Source organism: Lissotriton helveticus, chromosome 3_1 (assembly GCF_964261635.1).
Source record: "Lissotriton helveticus chromosome 3_1, aLisHel1.1, whole genome shotgun sequence".
NCBI classification, from domain to species: domain Eukaryota; kingdom Metazoa; phylum Chordata; class Amphibia; order Caudata; family Salamandridae; genus Lissotriton; species Lissotriton helveticus.
In genome coordinates, this window is record NC_136061.1 from 420595583 (window position 1) to 420617260 (window position 21678).

The 21678-nt window shown below is 43.3% G+C and overlaps 1 protein-coding gene across 2 annotated transcripts in view; it reads left to right on the forward strand.

The window, feature by feature from the left end:
• The window catches only part of NBEAL1 (neurobeachin like 1), a 1045477-nt gene that overhangs the window by 988120 nt on the left and 35679 nt on the right, over positions 1-21678 (forward strand). For both annotated transcript variants that reach the window (XM_078680248.1, XM_078680249.1), the window contains one exon: positions 8786-8947. In XM_078680248.1, coding sequence (XP_078536374.1) covers positions 8786-8947 — 162 coding nt within the window. The remainder of the gene's footprint in view (positions 1-8785; positions 8948-21678) is intronic.

Consider the following 21678-nt stretch of genomic DNA (forward strand, 5'->3'; position numbering starts at 1 on the left):
GCTGCGGCGGTGGCTCTCAGACAACTTGGTAGTGCCTTAGCCACAGGGTCTAGAGTTGCCGAAAAATACGCGCATGGGCGCTGTCTGTCCCCAAAATGTTGTGTTAAAACTGATAATGCACAACCTTCCTTCTCATGGACATATAATGTAAAAGGCTTACTGTAGTTGGGGTTTCCCAACACAGGAGCCGAACATAATGCATCACGCAACTTGTGGAAACTCGTTTGGCAGTCTTCAGACCAGGGCATAGGATTTGGCGTGTCTTTGCAGAGTAGTGCCAGCAAGGGTTTAGCTAGTAGTGAGAAATTCGGTATCCATTGTCTACAGTACGATGTAATGCCCAAGAAGGCCCGAACATCTCTCTGTGTCCTTGGGGCACTCAGTTCTGCAATTGCCTGTATTCTTTCTGGTGTCAGTCTCCTTCCCTCCTTCGACAAGATGTGACCTAGGTAGGTTACTTCTTGTCGGCAAAATTGGAGTTTGGAAAGAGAGACTTTGTGCTTCATGTCACATAAGTCACGTAATAATGATAACGTAGCTTTCTTGCAAATCTCTTCAGTGTCTGCAGCGATCAGCAGATCGTCTACGTACTGAATCAGAGTTGAGCCATTCGGTAGAATAATCGTGTCTAGTTGTGTTTTCAGGGCCTGACTGAATATTGATGGGCTTTCGCAGTAGCCTTGAGGAGCACACTTGAAGCGGAAGCTTCGTCCTCCTAAATTGAAGCCAAAAATAACTCTACTTTCCTCGGCAATCGGGATGCTGAAGAAAGCGTTCTTAAGGTCAATCACCGAGAACCAAGCTGCTGAAGTTGGAACCATTGTCAATAAAGCAGTAATGTCGGGGACAACTGGAAACTGTGGGATAACTACCTTATTTACTTCTCTGAGGTCAATCACGAACCTGTACATAGGCGGTTGTAAAGGATCAGTCCAGTTCTGCCCGCTTTAAGACGGGCAAGAACTGGACTGTTACAAACATTACCTGTTGTTTCTTCGATTACATTTTTATCGATAAGATCATAAACGATCGTCAACAATGCTTTTTCGCATTCGCTAGATATTTTGTATTGGGGAATACGGGGCAACCTAACGTTGGCTTTCAAAGTTATGACATACGGTGCTATCTCCAAACGACCTACATCATTAGAGCCATTAGCCCAAAGTATATCAGGAAGTGATAACAATTCAGTTGGAATATTGTCCTTTGACAAATACATTGGAGAAATGACTTTCTTACCTAAAGTAAGTTGTACTCCCAAGGGGGAACAGTACAAAGTCGCATATAACCTTTTTAGCAAATCCAAACCTAACAAATTTTCACCGCAACCTGTGGTAAGAATGAGGGGTGCTTCTAATTCGCACGGGCCAATAGAAAGCGATATAGGACTAGAGATCGGGTTTCTAACAGGGGCGCCAGAGAAACCTACTGAAACATTCATTTCGCCAGACAAAGGTGCGCCAGGAAGTTTCGAGTGCATGATAGAACTTTTTGTAGCACCAGTATCCAGCAAAAATGGCTCTGACACTCCTGAGGTAATTACCTCGACATAAGGTCCATTCTGATCTACTGGAACTGAAACAACTCCCTCTCTTCGTCCATGGCTGTCCTAGCAATCGTTACCCTCATTTTCGTGTTCGGTGTAATAGTCGTCAGCATAGTACTGAGCTGACCTAGACGATGCATTATTCTGTTGGTCAAAGCTGTTCATCGAATTCTGAGGCGGAAAAGAAGTTGTATTCTGGGTGAAATTTCCACAGCCCCTACCTCTAGGGGCATGTTGAACACCTCTTCCCCTTACACCTGAAGCACCGCTCAAACGTCGCGCAGGAGCCGGACAATTACCTTTAAAGTGACCCTCTTCCTTGCAATACGCACATTGATTCGGGCCATAAGCAATACGCTGATGGGAAAACTCGTTTCCTTGCGCGTTTCTCGAATACTGCTGTTGTTGTTGATAATTGGGCTGACTAGCCGTACGAGGCGGATAGGCTTGCTGGAGAAGAACTTTAGTTTTTAAATCTTTTGTCTTTTTGTCTACTTTATCTAGCTCGTCTTTGCGCCTATTTTCATAGTACTGGGCTGTAGCTAAAATTTGCGCTGACGTAGAGACAGCCCAAGCACTCTCTGAATCTTTCAGTTTATTACACAGTTCAGGGATTAAATTATGTACGAATTTGTCTACAAACAACCTTTGGCCACCCTCGGTAGCCATATCCTGACCACTATGATCGGTGAAAGTCTCCTCAAATCTTGTGAAAAAGTCAGACACATTCTCATCTTTCTTCTGCTTGCACGCAGATAGCTTGTCCCAGTTTACGCGTACTTCAGGCATTATTGTTTTCATGTACGCGATAATCCTGCCGGGAAGTTCAGCTATTAACGGCTCAGGTTTAAAACCACCTATTTGTCTAGCATCCATAGCGGTAATGTTCGCCCATGAGTCACCTAGTTCTTGGTCATGGTTCGTATGACGGATTTTGCTCCATAATGGATGTGGAACAACGTTCCCAAACAACATGTCTATATCCGCTAAATTCATTATACATGAGCTTGCAGTTTGCGATAACTCCTTATAATACCCAGTCGGGTTTTTACGAGGATCAGGCAGTGTCTGCTTGAGTGCTAAGACTTCGGATCGTTTCCAGGGGACATGTACCCATACACGCTGGAAATGAGGCAGAATTGGTGGATTAGCATTCGCATCACCTTCCCTCCAAACCGGAGGAACCTCTCTCATGGGGTACTGTCTCGCTCTTTTCCCACCTGGTGCATCGTCTTCGTGACATGATCTAGAGACGTTTCCCTTACTCCTATAAGAGAGCAATAACTCTATCGCTTTCTCAACATCTGCACCTATAATCATACCTTCATAGAACTTAAAGCGTGTACGCCATAGTTCGTTCATTGTGCATTTGGAATCATTCGTCTTCACATCTTCGCACAGATATACACACATTTCTTCGAATACGTATCTCTGGGTGGGTGCATTCCATTGACGGAAAACGTCCATAACAGACTGAACATCATATCTAACAGTATCCGTAATCCATTTACGGGCTAGTTCATTTAGCACCCTTCTTTCCTCGTAATCAGGCAGTTGACTACGGGATTGTCTATGTTCTGTTTTAGGCGTTGTTTTAGGCGACCCAAAGAAAGGTGAAAACAGACTAGTGACTGTACCTGTCACTCTTTGTCTAATAGAAGGAGAACCTTGCGGAAGGGTAAGTGCATCGGAAAAAACAGGCTGAGGCAAAGAAGAAGTAGAGGCAATAGCAGAGGAAGTTGAAGTAGTAGCAGACGTAGTATCATAGACAATAGCTGGAGCTGTAGGCAAAGTCGTAGAAGTAGATGGAGTAGGTAGCAGAGACGGCGGCCTTTGAGAAGGCTGCGCCGGAGAAGTAGGAACCAGCTGAACAGTAGCTGGAGTTTGTGCAATAGCTGTGTTCCGTGCGCCGGGGCGCGGTATAGTAAAATGCTTTGGCGTTGTAGTAGTGTCTAACGCATACGGTGGAGGTGAGCTTAATAAGTGGGACATTAATGGATCTTTCTCAGATCTCTCCTCTTGACCTTGTCCCTTATTTGGTAACATCGGGTAGCATTTATCTACTGCTAGTTTCTTGCTCCTAAGCATTTGTTTGTTTTCCTGCTCTTCCTCGTTATCCCTGTATGTTATGGCAGCTTGCACCATCGACATTCCTCTTTTATTCTTTTTTGCTAATTTTATTTCTTTCTGTTTGGCTTCTTTGCGCCATAAGCGGAAAGAGTCAAACATCGCCGGCCGGGCTTTTCTCTTGAATAATTTGACCTCTAGGTTATCTAATATTTCTGAGTCGAAACTACCATATTGGGGCCATTTTAAAACACCATCCTTGCGGGTGTATTTTATCCACACTTCATTATATGTGATGGGACCTACGCCGTGCTTCACATAGAGCTCATATGTTGGAGTTCCAATCGGAGGAACCGGACAGGAATCCTCTAATCGGGAGTCCTTACTATAACCAAGACAAAACAAGTTTCCAAGTCTGCTAAAACTAGGCATCTTCGCTCACTAGTCTAGCTTCAAACTTCAAAGGATTATCTGTTACGATATTTCTCGTGAATACACAAGTCCTTCGGCTTTGGGGCTTGCATGTACCAAATCAAAGCGTATCTCAAGGATACCAAAAACTAAGGACAAACTAAGGACTGGGAGACGCTCCACTTATACTTAACTGAAGTATTTGAAGATTGGTGACGTCGCTAGAAGACTCGTCTATCGTTTCGCTCTACCAAGGATCACTGGGTCCAAAACAAGGCGATAGTCAGGGCAGCAGTCCTTCGTAGCCGTCGGGACGCGGGGAACCTCGCAGCAAAGACCTTCGGAACCACGTCGACATACAGGGGTCGCTGAAGTGGCTGGCCGTCCTCTGGAATTTTCACACGAAGCTCCTCACGAACATCTGGCTTGGACCGTTGCCGCTTGATACCGCCCCGAGTTGGGCGCCAACTGAGGTAACGGGTATTTAGGAACCCGTTTGGTGCCAGGGGATAACACCCGAAGACCTCTGAGTTCTCCCTTGTTCCGGACCACAGAAACACTGAGTCTTCTAGTCGCAGTCAGAGATCGAATTTTATTGGTAGCTACCAAGTAACAGGTGTCCGAGAAGCACGACAAACACGGGTCATGTGTTCTCAGGAGACTGTTCGTTTTTACAGAACCAGCCGTCTCCTTATATACAAAAATAATAGCTGCAAGCAAGAATTCTTGAGTTTATGATATGGCTATACACATATTTCTATAATAATACAAAAGAGCGAAGTCATGTAGGCAAGCCCGTATTTTAGACGTCCAATTCGTGATGGATTACCCAGCCAGGCCCGGAACTCCCATCAGATATCGATGAAACCACAATAAAGGAAGGCACCTCCTAGTCATAAAACTGGCCATAAACAGGGAGCGTGGACAGGTGTGTCTGTGTGTAGAAAACATGATCTGGATGTAGTGAATGGTTAGTGGCATGTTATGCATTGATGCTATCGTATTAGGCCACTGGGCGAGGAGCTGCCCAAACAGGTTCGGCTGGAGGCAATGGAGTCAGTTGGGACAGGTCAGGGGGAAGTCAGGGAAGGTGGACGTGTCCTTTTAGATCAAGTTCGACCTTTAATTGACTTATCATGAGGGCAAGACACAAGATGGATACCGTTTACAAAATGGAGTCTGAGGGGTCGGGACGGAAACTACGATTCAGGGGTGTTAGCATACCTCGATCATGATGCAAATGCATAGGAATGATGTCCTAATCATTATCGGTTCGTCGACACCAAATTCGTCATGGTACGTTAATGTTTCGGGACACGGGTATTGGACCTCGATACCGGGACAACAGTAGGGTCCAGAATTTCAGAACCACAAAGCAAGAGAGTTGACTAAGCCATCAGTAAGAACTCACTAGCTCACAAAGTTGTGCCTGGGCCTCGAACCTTATCTGTGTCTTATCTACAATCCTCAAGACAGATTCCTGATTACACGTTTCAGGCTAAATTTGTTACATCACACTTTGGCTGTCTCAGCAGGGTATACAAAGCATTTGGGGAGTAAGGGCCCCTGTGGCTGTGACCAACGGTCTCCACAGGATACGCTTCATTTGGTCCTACTATGCCCATTTTATGCTTACCCTAGGCGATTATTTTTAAAAGGTATTTTAAAGAAAGCCAATTTTAAACAAGCTAAGGTGGCCCTACTGTTTTTGAAACTGTCAGTAGAACCTTTAACGCTGTTCTGTACAGTAAACATCTTAAGATTAGCGATGAAATTCAGAACCAGTAGAGGGGTGGAATAATGGTCGTGAATGTTTAATATCTGCTATTGACTGCATTATATTATGGATGAAATATTTGTATTCTGGCACTTCTTGGCCATTTTTATAAGATGATCCGTGTGTTGAATCAATTTTATTTTATGTATTGCTGTTAAATAGAATCTTAGCATGGTTTTTAAAATAATGTAGGAGATACTGCTTTTTTACATTGTACTTTTATGGTATTGTTTTATGCCGAATAAAGTACATATTGAATTATATTGAATTGATTTGTGCCTTTGAATGCACAACAAACGTGACAAGACAAGAACTAGATTTTGTGGAAGAATACAGTAAAGAAGGTTTCGGCAACAAACTTGAGCTGAACAGCCTAAAGCAAATAAAGCCAGCAAATAGAAAGCCAGACAAACATTGGCAAAACCGATAGGCCTCGCCTATAATATGCTGGTGCAGTGCTACCTGCTGGCTTTGTCAATGGTTGTTTGCTTGCAATTACTTTATGGGAAAAAGCTTTTGAAGAATGCTGACCAATGTAGTACAGATGTATGTGTGTGCTTGTATTAAGATGTTATTGAACATTGAGAAAGGAAATACATTATTATGGAGGTATTACATACATAATTAAAAACAGCAATTATGCATTAGCATGATATTAAGAGTAGAAATAAATGTGTTTAGTATAATAACTTGATTTCATAGTGATCTTTTTCTGAAACATATTGTGAATGGCATGTACATTTGTAGTTTGAATTCATATTAAAGTTTTATACAGTTCTGAACATATGGGAGGAGATGTGACCTAATGGCAGGTGGTGATGAGTTTGGAACATGGGTAACCAGGTTCGAATCCCTCAGCAAGATGTCCTGTGATTCTGTGCAAATCGCAATCATATACCTTAATGTAGTCAGGTTTGCACTATTAGAAAACTGCACAAAAAGTGTTTTTGACAGTGTTCAAGTGAATGTTAGTTAAATATTACCATCTAGGTATTAACAAGTTTAATGCACATTCATGGGGTTTGCACTCAAGTAACAAATGCATTGCTATCTGATAAAGTTTTGAGAAGCAACATGGTTGATTCCTTAGAAAGCAAGAAATGGGTTCTAAAACAAAATGTCTCTCTGCTCTAGTGAAGTTTCTCAACAAGTGAGGGTACTTTGCTATCTGAATGGTCTGGATTTCAGACTAATGGCAGCTACTCGTAGCTCTTACGACATTTGCATTTTACAGCTCACAGTGCTGAAGCTTCAGACGCAAAGGTGCTCGCCAATAACACAAGCACTGCTACGATTTTAGAACATTTGTGCTTTCCTGGAACATCAGTTTACACACAGTGCTGGCTTCATTCGTGGAGTAGCAGTGGTATACTAGTTCCGGCAACACATTTTTTGAGGAGCAACCTCTGTGGGCACCTGGAATTACATTGAGTAGCGCTGAACAACATTTTATGAAACTCAATTTAAAAGCAAAATGGTTCATTGTTAGGTAGCCTTGTTTTGCTAAATGTAAATCATTGCAAAATAAATACGCCCCTAAAACAGAACGTTGTTTACCTGAATTCTGTTTTGTGACCCTGGACACAAGAGGCTTCTTTTGTTAGAAAAGTGTTTTTTTCCTATCTATTATGAGCAAATGCTGTAAAATCATCGTCAGAGATTGGCTAGAATTACATGAACAAGAATAAATAAACCGATGATGGATAAAGCAATTTGCCCAGGACCATGCATTCTTATCTAACAGGAAGCTCTTAAAAGAACTGTGACCCCAGACTACTTCATGGGGAGAACAGTCTGCATTCCTCTTTCTTAAACACGCTATCACTTTGACGTCAGCCGAAAGCACAGTAAACACCAAGCTCCCTCAAAGACACAGGTTAACATTTGACCTCTGTCAGCAAATGTGGCGAGATAAGAAAAAGATTTTCATGCCTGTTTATAGAAAGGTAGCTGATGGAAGAATACTGGTAAATAAGGTTTTGGAATCGGGAGGGACGAAGTGAACCTGGAGAGCTTAAGCCAGCAAATTGAAAGCAAAAAAATGTGAGTTACAAACCACAAAGCCAATGGTAAGCAACTGGCAGAATGCATTCCCAGGTTAACTTTATGGAACTCCCCAGGATGTCTTTCGCATACCAGACTGCTGGGCTGTCTGATAGGCTGCAACCTAAAAAGGACACAATCCTCTCTATCCTCTTTATATTAGATTTAATTCTGAGGAGGCTAGTAGTTCCTGAATTCCCCTTAATGTTCCTCTTTCGTGGAAGTATTAAACTTTTAATGTGTATAAGCCTAACAGCAGCAATACATCTCATATGAGGTTCAGTATATTAAGGTGCACATATAAAAAGGTTGTTGATTTACAGTACAATGAATGGCACCTGATTATTAATGGATCTATAGAATACAAACGTGTATATTTGTGACATTTTCAGAGACTACTATCAATTTTGTTGAAAATGGTAAATTTACCACTGGTCCGAATATCTGTCTTGGGCATCTGGGGTACTGGGCAAACTTTGATATGTGGCAAACATGAGCGTCTTTGAATGACCAAGAGAGTAGTCAATCAAGAAAGATATGTGAAAGAGGTTTGCTGAGGTGAAAAATGCTGAAGCTTTGTTCCCTTGTAGCATTTTGGGGGCAGATTATCAGCAGTACAGCCTCTCATGTTCCAGAAATAAATCTAACCGTCTTAATTAGAAATATACTTTTTTAGTTCAGTCCCTAATGACGTGGAGAGACTACCTAATGCGGGTACCACTGCATAATTGTGTGAGGGGGTCCTCGCTTGACTCTGGGGAATAATTCAACAAACCAATGTGAATCTGTGGAAATTTGTGTCAGTAACTTACTCTCTTTCCTCCTCTTAAGAATTTAGTCATATTACCGCTAAGTGGCTTTTTAGACATCCATCCCCATTGATTTTATGACTGCTAAGGGCAATACCTGTATTTTATTAGTATTACTTATTTTATTTACAGGATGGTACCGTGATAATTCATACTATCAGAAGAGGCCAATACATGCGGACATTACGACCACCTTGTGAAAGTTCTCTGGTGCTGACAGTTCCTAATTTGGCTGTGTCATGGGATGGGCACATTGTCATCCATACCAGCATTGACAGTAAAAGCTCACTGAAGGTATGTTCTTGCTCACCACCCACAATTATGTGTAGTGAAAATGAAGGCATTATCTTTGTAAGCTCTTATGAAGAACAATGAATGAAATTCCAGATTTCTTTATAGTTTTGGTCTAGGCAGAAAGAGGTCATATTGAATTTGCTGTCTTTTTGCATTAAGTACAGATGGAATCAAGCAAACAGATTACAGCCTTTATTTTGGGTAATCCTTTAAGTAAAAATAGAGCTGTCTTCGGGCGTCCTAGTGCTAGTTTACCTTGCAGTCTAAATAGTGCATGTAAAAGTATTGGATTTTGCTTATACAAAACAACAGAAAGGTAAAACGTTTTCTATGGACCTGTTTTAAAATTATTAGATTAGGCATGTTGGGGTTGTTATTACCCGGATGTTAAATTGTACAAAATCAAGCTGCAGTATTGTTTATTTATTGACTTGCCAAAGTGATGTATACTGAGAAATATTGTCCATGTGGAAACCATGTAATAAACAGTGACATTAAAAGTGTTATAAATAGGAACATGCAATAAGGAGACATTCTTTTCAAAGGAAACAGAAAGAGTGTAGAGCAGGTGCAGAATGGGCAGAGCATGGACAAGACTAGTCCTTGGAAGCTTTAATTTTTTTTTAAAGTAAGATTGAGCACAGATAGGGTGGAGCAGGGCTTGAAGAATAGCTGTCTCTGGAACGGAGTGTAGCTTGAAGCTTGATTGGTAGGCTTGTATATCTGCTCCAGGAGTTGCATGGGGACTGTTTTCATTATGATTTTTGTAATGGAGGACAGGTAGGTGATGGGGCAGTAGCTGGCGCTATTGTCTGGGTCCAACTTCAATACTGCTGCTTCAGCTTGTACAAAGATGTTCAACACATCCATGTTACACCTTTACACCTCAGGATAAAACTACTTCTGCAAGAGTTTGCTTGTCATACAGACTTTGAACCAGCCACACTTGAAAATCTTAGAGTTTTGCCACATAACCTTTTTCTGTCTCACAACCACAGCAAGGAGCTCTTCGCCATTGTGAAGGAGTTCTCCAACCCTGCATCCGCCGAGAACGACGTCACTCCCTCCCAAGAACTGTTTCACACTCTGGTGGACTTCTTCCATGTCAAGATCTCAGTCATCTATGAAAACTTCAAACCCCAACCCTTCGCCAATGATAGCATCAGCCTGTTCACATCCATGCACACAAACCCCGAACACCAGCGCACCCATTAGAACCCTCACAACTCAAGCCACAATCGCCATCAAGAACTTTGTGCTCTCAGGGGCACCCACGGACCTCTGTCCCCACCACATCTTTAAACTTGGGTGCAAGACGGTTGACGATGATCTCAAGAAAGCCCTGAATGCCTCCATCACCTCATATGCCTTCCCTAGGGAGTGGAAACACACTGAAGTGAGGCCCCGCCTGAAAAAAACATCCGCCGAACCAGCTGAACCAAAGAACTACCGACCCATCTCTCTGCTCCCCTTTCCAGCCGTGGTTCTTGAGAAGACAATCAATCAGCCACTCACATAACATCTGGACCATAGCAACCTCCTAGACTCCTCTCAATCCGGATTCAGAGCTTACCACAGCACAAGACAGCCCTGATCGCAGTCATGACGACATCAGGGCCCTCCTGGACCATGCGGAACCAGCAGCCCTCATCCTCCTAGACCTGCGTGCTGCCTTCAATATCGTCTCCCATCACATCTTGATCAACAGAGTTCACCATGTTGGAATCCTGGGAAACGCCCTCAAATGGATCGCTTCATACCACATCGGAAGAACCCCGAGAATCCGTCTCCCACCGTTCACCTCGGAACTCAAGAAGATCTTCTGCAGCGTCCCACGAGGATCATCCCTCAGCCCCATCCTCTTCAACACATTCATGACCCCCCTGGCCAACACAGTCAGATTGCACAGACTCCATATAATCTCCTATGCCGACGACACCCAGGGCCAACTTCCACAGGTGTATGATGAATGTTGCCAACTGGATGAAGGGCAACTGTCTGAAGCTCAACTCTGACAAGACAGAAATCCTCACCTTTGGGAGCAACACCTTGCCATGGAAAAATGCATGGTGGCCTGCTGAGCTTGGCCCATCCCTCGCCCCAACAGATCACGCCCGCAACCTCAGCATCATCTTGGACAGAAAGCTATCTATGAAGAAACAGGTAATCATAGTCTCTTCTGCCTGCTTCCACACCTTGCTCATGCTCTGCAAGATTTTCAGATGGCTCCCAGTCAACACCAGAAGGACCGCCACACAGGCCTTTTTCACCAGCAGGCTGTACTATGGGAACACACTCTAGATCATATTCACTGCATGCCTCCTAAAGAGATTACAGACAATACAAAACTCAACAACAAGACTCATCCTCGACCTCCCCAGACGAACCCACATAACACTGCACCTCAAGAAGCTGCACTGGCTCCCGATCCAGAAGAGATGCCAGTTCAAGATGTTGACCCACGCCTACAAAACCCTACAAAACGAAGGACGAGCATACATCAACGAATGCATGACCTTCCACCAACTGACCAGATACCTACCATCCGCCTCCCTCTTCCCCCAGACATATCCCGAATCTGCTGAAGCAACAGCAGAGGACGGTCCTTCTCACACCTCATTGCTAAAGCTTGAGCGACCTTCTCCTACACCTCAGGACCGCCTAACTGCTCTGGGAATTTCAAGAAAGGAGGAAAAACAAGAGAGCAAAAGTCAAGTGATTACTAGTGAGATCCAAAAGCAACTAATTGGATTCCCATAAATGTATCGCAGTGATCAATCTTCTCATTTGGTCATCCATCTATCGTGATGGTGTGTCTCTTGATCATAGAGACTTTCTACCATTCCAACGGTAATTCGCTTGTATGGATCAAACCCACAATCACTTTAGACAAAGAAACATATAATGTGTTTCTAGATTTCAGATCACAAGGAAATTGAGTGCAGTGCAAAACACAAAAAGTGGTGAGTGAAATAGGGTAATGAGATGAAAAAGCGAGACATTTTATTTGAATATTGACTCACCCCCTAATTTAAAAACAGAACAGTGCAAGGGGCAGTTTCAACAAATAACTGCAAAAACCAGGCCAACATGTTTCAGCCACTTGGGAACGAAATCCCTCGGCTTTCTTCAGGGCCTCTGCTCTCAAACTTTGCTACTGCACAACAAAGTGTATACTAACATAAAGTGAAGACATTATGTAAATTAGGAGTGTTCATAGTGCAAATACAGACCTGAATAAGAGGTTGGAACGAATACAACCTACTTGTACTGATCCTCCGCATCAAGGAATGCAGATGGCATCTAAAGAAAATTAAATTGTATATTATATGACTTCAAAATCGCTCTCTTATTTACTTGTTTCTTTAAGTTAGTGCTCATTCAAAACAATTTCATATGCTCACCCAGCTTGACCGGGGACTGGACCTCACCTCACCTGGACCTTGCTCAGGAGATAGAGACCCCGCTCTGTGAAGGTAAAGCAAAGGGAAACTATAGAGTAGAGAAAAAGGTCTCAACACTGTCAGTCCTTGTCATACTCATTCTGTCAACCCTCCTCTCGTCAATCCTTCTCAGAGATTGCCAATTCAAAATAGCCGCGTAGGATCTCCCAAGCCCTCTTCACAACAGATATACTCACAGCATTAAAATAAGGATAGCATTACTCACAAAGCAGATATCCAGATAAACAAAAGTCTAACCACGAATCTCAATGTATACTCATATATATTGTGAAAAAAGTTTATGAAAAAAGTTTACACTCCAAACTGTGTTAAATATATATTCCATTGATTTAGGACCAATAAATATGTGTACTCGCCCACCCTCGATATAATAGAAAGTGTTTAAGCTTAAAATGGATAGTTGCACAATTTATCGCCATCACCAAACCACCAGTGTCTTAGAGCCCTTAGAGATACTACTATTGCTCCAAGTTTAGATTCTGAGTGCGCCAAGGTAAGACCCAAAGAACTCTGTTTCTCAACTAGTTTCTGTTAAGCAAACCCACATCTAGCCTACTTGTCCGCCGTTGCCTCAGACAGATCCTGTGTCTAGGAGGAGTCAACGAGCGGCCCAGGTAAGGCGTTTGTATTGGCCTCCGGTGTGGCTAGAAACATGTCACTTAGACACGCCCACTCTTGTAAAGTGCTCCCACACAACTTGAAGTGATTTATCAGAATATAGTGAGCACTGTTATTTGGAAAACAAATACCTTTTATAAAAACGAATCCCTTTTTAGAAGAACGCCCGTATTACACCAACTCCGCTCGAATTCTCGTGTGTATGCTCGCGAGAAAACGCGGAACTACCGAAGGACGTCATACACATGGCGTTTGTAGTTTTCACGCTGTGGAGTAGCTACATTTTATCAAGTTCCTCTTGTTAGCAAACATCAAAAAGACTCAGAAACTACATCCTGCAATTAATCAAATTGTGTAAAAAGTGTATACAAAACAGTTATTAGTACTCACAGAGGATAGGTTGTGTAAGCGTGTGAAGTCAGACAGCCTTAAACTACATATCGTACACTCTAATTCTCGTGTGTATTCTCACGCGGACCCGAGAAACTACCAGATGTCATCACACCTATGGCGTTTGCAGTTCTAGTCGCAGTCGGATCAATAAACTTTATTAAGACCCCAGTATCCGGAAACAACCTCACTAAGCTCGAAAACAGGGCTCTGCAGTATGTAGAAGAACAGTAAATAGTCCTCAAAAAGGATTGAATGTATAGACATGTGATGTCAGACAGCCTATAATTCAGAGTGTCGACCTTATGGGTGAGTCATTGTCAATAGCAACCTTGCATTGTTGCCGTCCCCTTATTAAACAGTGAACTAGTACACGACATAATATGGTAGGCAATTGAGATTTTTTTGAGGTTTTTAATCTTTTCTCAGCGGAACCTCTGAACTTACTAGGCTCCTCTGTTGCAATTAATATATAAATAATTGCCGTCATTCTTCCACGAAACCCCGTGTCTATCACGAGCCTGATCTTAAAACTATTCATTGCCACTCGTTTGACCTGATATTACTCAGTCTCTTAGAAAATTACTGGTTAGAACAGAGGGAATTGATTGTAATCAGCCATTACGGACCATACCTGAAGATTAATGTCACCTGCAATCGTAAGTGGACCTTGCAGGGAGATGGGCAGGTGGACTCATCCCAAAACCTCAGGCTTTACAAGCGGGTCCAAGGTATGTCGTGAACAAATATTTTGAAATATCACTAATGTGTTTTAGATGCAAAAAGACATTGACAAGACTCACCAAACATTGTGTGGACAAAAATCATGGAGAAGAAGATTTTCAGTGGACAGTACTAGAAAAACCATTCATACCCTCACACATTAGTGATAATTAAAAATGTTTGTTCACGAAAGAGCAGAAATGGATATTTAGGCTCCTCAGTGATATAGTTGGCCTTAACGATGACATACCTTGGACCAGCTTGTAAAGCCTGAGGTTTTGGCATGAGTCCACCTGCCCATCTCCCTGCAAGGTCCACTTACGATTGTAGGTGACATTAATCTTCAGGTATGGTCCGTAATGGCTGATTACAATCACTTCCCTCTATTCTAACCAGTCATTGTCTAAGAGACTGAGTAATATCATGTCAAACGAGTGGCAATGAATAGTTTTAAGATCAGGCTCGTGATAGACATGGGATTTCGTGGAAGAATGACGGCAATTATTTATATATTAATTGCAACAGAGGAGCCTAGTAAGTTCAGAGGTTCTGCTGAGAAAAGATTAAAAACCTCAAAAAAATCTCAATTGCCTACCATATTATGTTGTGTACTAATTCAGTGTTTAATAAGGGGACTGCAACAATGCAAGGTTGCTATTGACTATGACTCACCCATGAGGTCGAAACTCTGAATTATAGGCTGTCTAACATCACATGTCTATACATTCAATCCTTTTTGAGGACTATTTACTGCTCTTCTACATACTTTGCAGAGCCCTGTTTTCAAGCTTAGTGAGGGTGTTTCCGGATACTGGGGTCTTAATAAAGTTTATTGATCCCGCTGCGAGTAGAACTGCAAACGCCATAGGTGTGACGACATTTGGTAGTTCCTCGGATCCGCGTGAGAATACACGCGAGAATTAGAGTGTATGATATGTAGTTTAAGGCTGTCTGACTTCACACGCTTACACAACCTATCCTCTGTGAGTACTACTAACTGCTTTTTATACACTTTTTACACAATTTGATTAATTGCAGGATGTAGTTTGAGTCTTTTTCTTGTTTGCTGACAAGAGGAACTTGATAAAGTTTAGCTGCTCCACAGCGTGAAAACTACAAACGCCATGTGTATGACGTCATTCGGTAGTTCCACGTTTTCTCGCGAGCATACACGCGAAAATTCGAGCGGAGTTGGTGCAATACGGGCATTCTTCTAAAAAGGGATTGATTTTTATAAAAGGTGTTTGTTTTCCAAATAACAGCGCTCACAATATTCTGATAAATCACTTCAAGTTGTGTGGGAGCACTTTACAAGAGTGGGCGTGTCTAAGTGACATGTTTCTAGCCACACAGGAGGCCAATAAAAACGCCTTACCTGGGCCGCTCATTGTCTCCCCCTAGACTCAGGATCTGTCTGAGGCAAAGACGGACAGGTAGGCTAGATGTGGGTTTGCATAACAGAAACTAGTTGAGAAACAGTTCTTTGGGTCTTACCTTGGCGCACTGAGTATCTAAACTGGGAGCAATAGTAGTATCTCTAAGGCCTCTAAGACACTTGTGGTTTGGTGATGGCAATAAATTGTGCAACTAGCCATTTTAAGTTTAAACACTTTCTATCATATCGAGGGTGGCCGAGTACATACATTTATTGGTCCTTAATCAATGAAATATATATTTAACTCGGTTTGGAGTGTAAACTTTTTTCATAAACTTTTTTCACAATACATATGAGTATACAATGAGACTCGTGGATAGACTTTTGTTTATCTGGATATCTGCTTTGTGAATAATGCTATCCTTAATTTAATGCTGTGAGTATATCTGTTGTGAAGAGGGCTTGGGAGATGCCACGCGGCTATTTTGAATTGGCAATCTTTGAGAAGGATTGACGAGAGGAGGGTTGACAGAATGAGTATGACAAGTACTGACAGTGTTGAGACCTTTTTCTCTACTCTATAGTTTCCCTTTGCTTTACCTTCACAGAGCGGGCCTCTATTTCCTGAGCAAGGTCCAGGTGAGGTGAGGTCCAGTCCCCGGTCAAGCTGGGTGAGCATATGAAATTGTTTTGAATTTGCACTAACTTAAAGAAACAAGTAAATAAGAGAGCGATTCTGAAGTAATATAATATACAATTTAATTTTCTTTAGATGCTATCTGCATTCCTTGATGCGGCGGATCGGTACAAGTAGGTTGTATTCGTTCCAACCTCTTATTCATGTCTGTATTTGCACTATGAACACTCCTAATTTACATAATTTCTTCATTTTTGTTCCCAAGTGGCTGAAACATGTTGGCCTGATTTTTGCAGTTATTTGTTGAAACTGCCCCTTGCATTGTTCTGTTTTTAAATTAGGGGGTGAGTCGATATTCAAATAAAATGTCACGCTTTTTCGTCTTATTACCCTATTTTAATCACCACTTTTTGTGTTTTGCACTGCACTCAATTCCCTTGGGATCTGAAATCTAGAAACACATTACATGTTTCTTTGTCTAAAGTGATTGTGGGTTTGTTCCAATCAAGCGAATTACAGTTGGAATGGTAGAAAGTCTCTGTGGTCAAGAGACATACCATCCCGATAGATGGATGACCAAATGAGAAGATTGATCACTGCGATACATTGATGGGAATCCAATTAGTTGCTTTTGGATCTCACTAGTAATCACTTGACTTTTGCTCTCTTGTTTTTTCTTTTTTCTGGGCTTTTGTGTGACTTGTGTTCCGACTCACTCTTTGAGGAGTTAAAGCCAGCCGGCTATATTGTTGGCTTTTAGAACCCTGGTTCTTTTTTGTTCATTGTATTGTAGTATTAGGGGATGTGAACCTGGGCTGGTCTTTAAATATCCCTATGACCCTTTCTCTCTCTGTGGTGTTTATTGTTGTTAATTCAAGAAAGGACTCAAGACCTAGCTATTTGGATCAACAGCACACCACGTAGGAGCTAGCAACTCCAGCTCATCGAGACCCTCACGGGTGATTTGCCACACTTTATAAATGTTGATTATTTAGTTGATTTTTATCACCCTTGTTTTAATTTCCCAATTTTATCGAGAGGTCCTCCAAGTAGAGATGCATGTTTTGCTGCTCAAAAGGGTCATATTCACTTGTCCGAATGAAAAATGGACTGGGGAAAAATTATAAAGTTTGTTAGAATCAAGCCCCCAGAGTACTGGGGGAAGATACAATAATGGTTTACTTAGCAGGGATACCCATGCCCAGACTACCCTAAGAAAGCAGCGCCATCCTGATTCCGCATTAACAGTAGAGAAGATCCCGCTCAACACTGATCAGCTGATGATTGGAAAAGCTCGAGGGATGAATGGGTTCCACCCAAGTTCTATAGCACTTATAAAGGTACACTGGCCCAAAATTCCTTGTTCTGTACAAGCATGCACTCAAAGTTGGGTTTCTTTCGGAATCTACTTGTGCCCCTGTGCTTGTAAGTCGTATCATCCCCCTTTCCTAGTTAAATAAAGAATACAAGATTCTGAAGAAAGTAATATCAAAAAGACTGATGGCGGATATAGGGGCTGGATCCATTCGGACCAAAACAGGTTCATCCCTGGACAGTGTACTCATTTAAATCTGAGAAGAGTTCTTCTGGTCCTGGACAGGACCGCCGCCACTGCACCAGGTGTGGTGGCTGCCCCACTTGATGTTGAAAAGGTATTTAATACTCGCAGGTAGGATTTCTTATTTGCTATATTAGAGAAGATTGGTTAGGGGTTCGAGATGATATCTTGGATACATTTGTTGCATGGGCACCCAATGACTAGAGTGTGTACTGGACAGGTATTTTCCAAACCTTGGTTAATTCAGATGGGCACACTGCAGGGGTGCCAGTTCTCCCCTATACTGTTTGCCATGGCAATGGAGCCCTTAGCTTGCAAACTGTCAGAAAGGGCACAGAACGTAGGGTGTGACTTGACAAAGTGGTTCACATGATCTCACTTTGTGCTGATGATGCTTTATTGTATTTGAGGGGAACCCCCACACAAGTCTTCAAGAAGTTATTGAAGTGTTAGAAGGATTTTGGCATCACTCAAAATTAAGGGTTAATTGGGAGAAATCCTGTTTGTTCCCGATTTCCCTGGGTTGAGTTGAACCAATACAATGCAGCATGCCTTGTCTAAAGTGGGAGCTGCACAATTTTCGATACCTCGAAATGCAGTTATACCGCTCTGATTGATAGTGCTAACTTGGGGAGAGCTGTTGCCAGGGTCAGGTCGTCTCTCAACTTTTGGACTAGATTCTCCTTTTTGCCTATGGGACTGGTATATATTGCTAAATTAATGATTTAACCACAGCTACTATACCGGTTTGTAGCAATTTCAGTGAAACTGTGGGGTACCTTAATGGTCTATTCTCCAGCTTGAGCTTGGCAAAAGAGGACACAATTGGTATTCGCTAAAGTAATGCAGTCATTATGCGAACGAGGCATGCCTGCACCCTATTTAGAGGTGTGTCATCATGTCATCGCTCCTCTTGATCTAGGAGCCCTATTAATATCAAACACTTCCTGACAGCTGGCTGTGCTGTGGCCAGCTGTCAGGAAGTGGTTGATATTAATAGAGCTCCTAGGTCAAGAGGAGGGATGGGGCTATTTTGGGGGAACCAAAAAGATATGAAGGAGCACAGCAGAGCAGTCAGGGCAGCTCATTTCTACTGGTGGAAGTTATGTTATGTTATTGTGTGTTTTATATAGCGCTCAGCTACTCCGAAGAGTGTCCCGGCGCTACAAACCTTAGGCGGTACCAGGCAGGTGAAGGATGACCGACTCTACTGAACAAAAAGCCAGGACTTAAGCTCTTTCCTAAAGGCTAACAGGTTGACATTCTTCCTCAGAGAGACCGGCAAGGCATTCCACAATTGTGGCGCCAGGCGTCTGAAAGAACGACCTCCAACACGGGCTCGCCTAATAGCAGGAACCGCGGCCAAGGCCAGCAAAGCTGACCTAAGCGTTCTAGATGGCTGGTAGAACACCAACCGTTTCCTGATATATTCAGCACCAATGCCGTGAAGAGCTTTGAAAGCCAGCGTGAGCACCTTAAAAACAATGCATTTCCGAATAGGAAGCCAATGAAGGGATTTCAAGAGAGCCCTTGCACTGGCTCTCCTATGGAGGCCAAAGATAGCTCACGCGGCAGAATTCTGAACAATTTGTGGACGTGATAAAAGATATTCCGGAAGTCCGAGATAGAGCACGTTAGCGTAGTCAAGACGAGAGCCTATTAGTACCTGCACGGTGATTTTTCTCTGAGCGTGAGAAAGCAAAGCAAGAAAGTTCCTAAGCATTTTAAGGAGGCCGAAGCATTTACCGACTAGGCCAAGGATCTGTGGCTTCAAGGTGAGGCTGTTGTCTATCTTCACTCCCAGATTCTTGGCCATAGAGGATGCGCCGGAGGGAGGAAACATGTCTTCGGAAGTATGTGACAAGGCTGGGAGTAAGGATCCCATAAGCTCCGGTGTGAGAAAGTGGCTCTATATATACATTGGACAATAATGAAGTACAATGTGTATAGAGTCCACCAACCCCAAAGGTATAACAGAGGTTAAAGTCAGGACTGACCTTACTCTCCAAAGTGGTAGCTTGGTCGAACAGTAAGGCAGTACTAGAGGGCAGTGCAAAGCATTTGTTGTACACACTCAGTCAGCAAAGGAATTTCACACACACAAAGACTGAACTCCAGGCCAATGGTTTTTATATCCAAAGATATAGTGGTTTTATTTTTAGAACCAACAGGCATAAAAATATACTTGGCTAGATATGAGAACTCTCATGTAATTACTTTGCAAGGAAGCAGTAAAGCTGGTGAACACAGTAGGTACAGGAGTTCCTGAAGGCAACTCCAGTCTAGACACCCTTTAGCATTGAGCTCAATGGATTGTTACCATAACAGTACAGTTGATTACAGTACAGATTACTTTAGTAGTTCCAGGACTAGATCCTAGATTAAGTCCTGGGGTCTAAGCTGAAACCAGATTAGCAAAAACGTTTTAGTTACTGTGGTGAATTTTCATGAATATAAAACTGTTTTAAAAGTTCACACTTAGAAACTTTTCAATGACAATCTGGCAATGTTATTCAATGGGAGAAAATTCAGGTTGCAGGTAAAGCACAAACGCGTTACTTCTGTAATGCAGTACTGGACTTCTAGGGCCAGCACTGGGGTCTGAACTTAAAACAGGTAGGTAATTGCGTTTCAGTATTTCGTATGATTTTTAAAGAATATTTCAAGTTTTCAAAAGTAGGCACTTAGAAGAAATTTCATAGAAAAGCAGACAATAGGTTCCTATGGAGAAAATACAGATTACTAGTAAACCCGGTAAGGATTACTTTTGCGGTTCAGTACTGGGCTGCAAGGTACAGTACTGACTTCTTGCCTGGTTGCAGGTGAGTACTTCGGAATTCAGACTTCGGCTGATTTTATATGAATATTTGCAGTTTTCACAACTTCACACAGAAAATTTTCGAGTCAAAATGGGTCAGTTATCCAATGGCAGGTAAGTGAGTTACCGGTTTCCAGGTGAGTACTTGGCTGGTGAAGTTAAGGTTCCGGGTATAGACTCAGGGGTCCACCAGGGTCAGGTAAGTATAGTCGGTTCCGCCCCAGCAGTGCAGGGCCGGCCGGGTGCAGAGGTAGGTAGGCCCAATGATATCCAATGAGGGAAAGGGGGCCTTCGGTTGGAGGCTGCTGGCTAGCAGGCCACGCTGCTGTGGGAGCTGGGCTCCTGGTCACTTGCTCAGGGCAAGGGTGGAAGTCTGGTAGGACAAAGGTGGCACAGCCAGCGGCACTCGGGTGGCCGGGTGCAGGGTGCTCTTGAGCCGCCAGGCGCTCAATGTTATCCAATGGGAAAGGTCAAAAAGGAACAAAGGCTGCAGACTCGGGGACGGAGAGTCTCCAGGGGCGACCAGCACTTCAAGAGGTAAGTTGGGATCTTGGAGCACAGGTAGGTACCCCAAAGGGAGACACATGGGGCTGTAGGGCGCCGGGTGCAGGGGTGTCTTTGGGTGTCGGAAAAGCTTACCCTCGGCTGGTTGCGTTTGGGGTGGCCCCTGGTTCTGAGTCTGCAGGCGTCGGCTGGCTCGTCGAGGAGGGTCTTTGGGCACTGGACTTCGGGTCCCAGTCGCCGGGTGGACGTCCTCGTGGTCTTGGTTCGGTTGGGCCCAGCCTGGGCTCGGCAGGTGCAGAGTGGGCTGGTCCGGAGCTTACTGGTTGGCACCAGGTGGGTTGTTGCAGCAGAGCCTCTGCTGATGGGAGTCCCAGTCTTTAAGAGGGTCAAGGCAGGCAGGTCCTCCAGGTGTCCCAAGATTGCTGTCTGCAGGAGTCGCTGGGATTAGGCAGGAGCAGGTTCCAGGATCGACAGGCCGGTGGGGCTGGGGCCAAGTCAGTGGTTGTCGTCCTGTTGTTAGCAGCTGCACGGCGGGTGGTCTTCTTCTTTGAGCGTCTTTCTTCTTATCGTATCGAGATCTGAGGAAGGAAGGTTCAGGGAGCCCCTAAATACTGAATTTAGGGGCGCTGCGGGTAGTGCAAGGG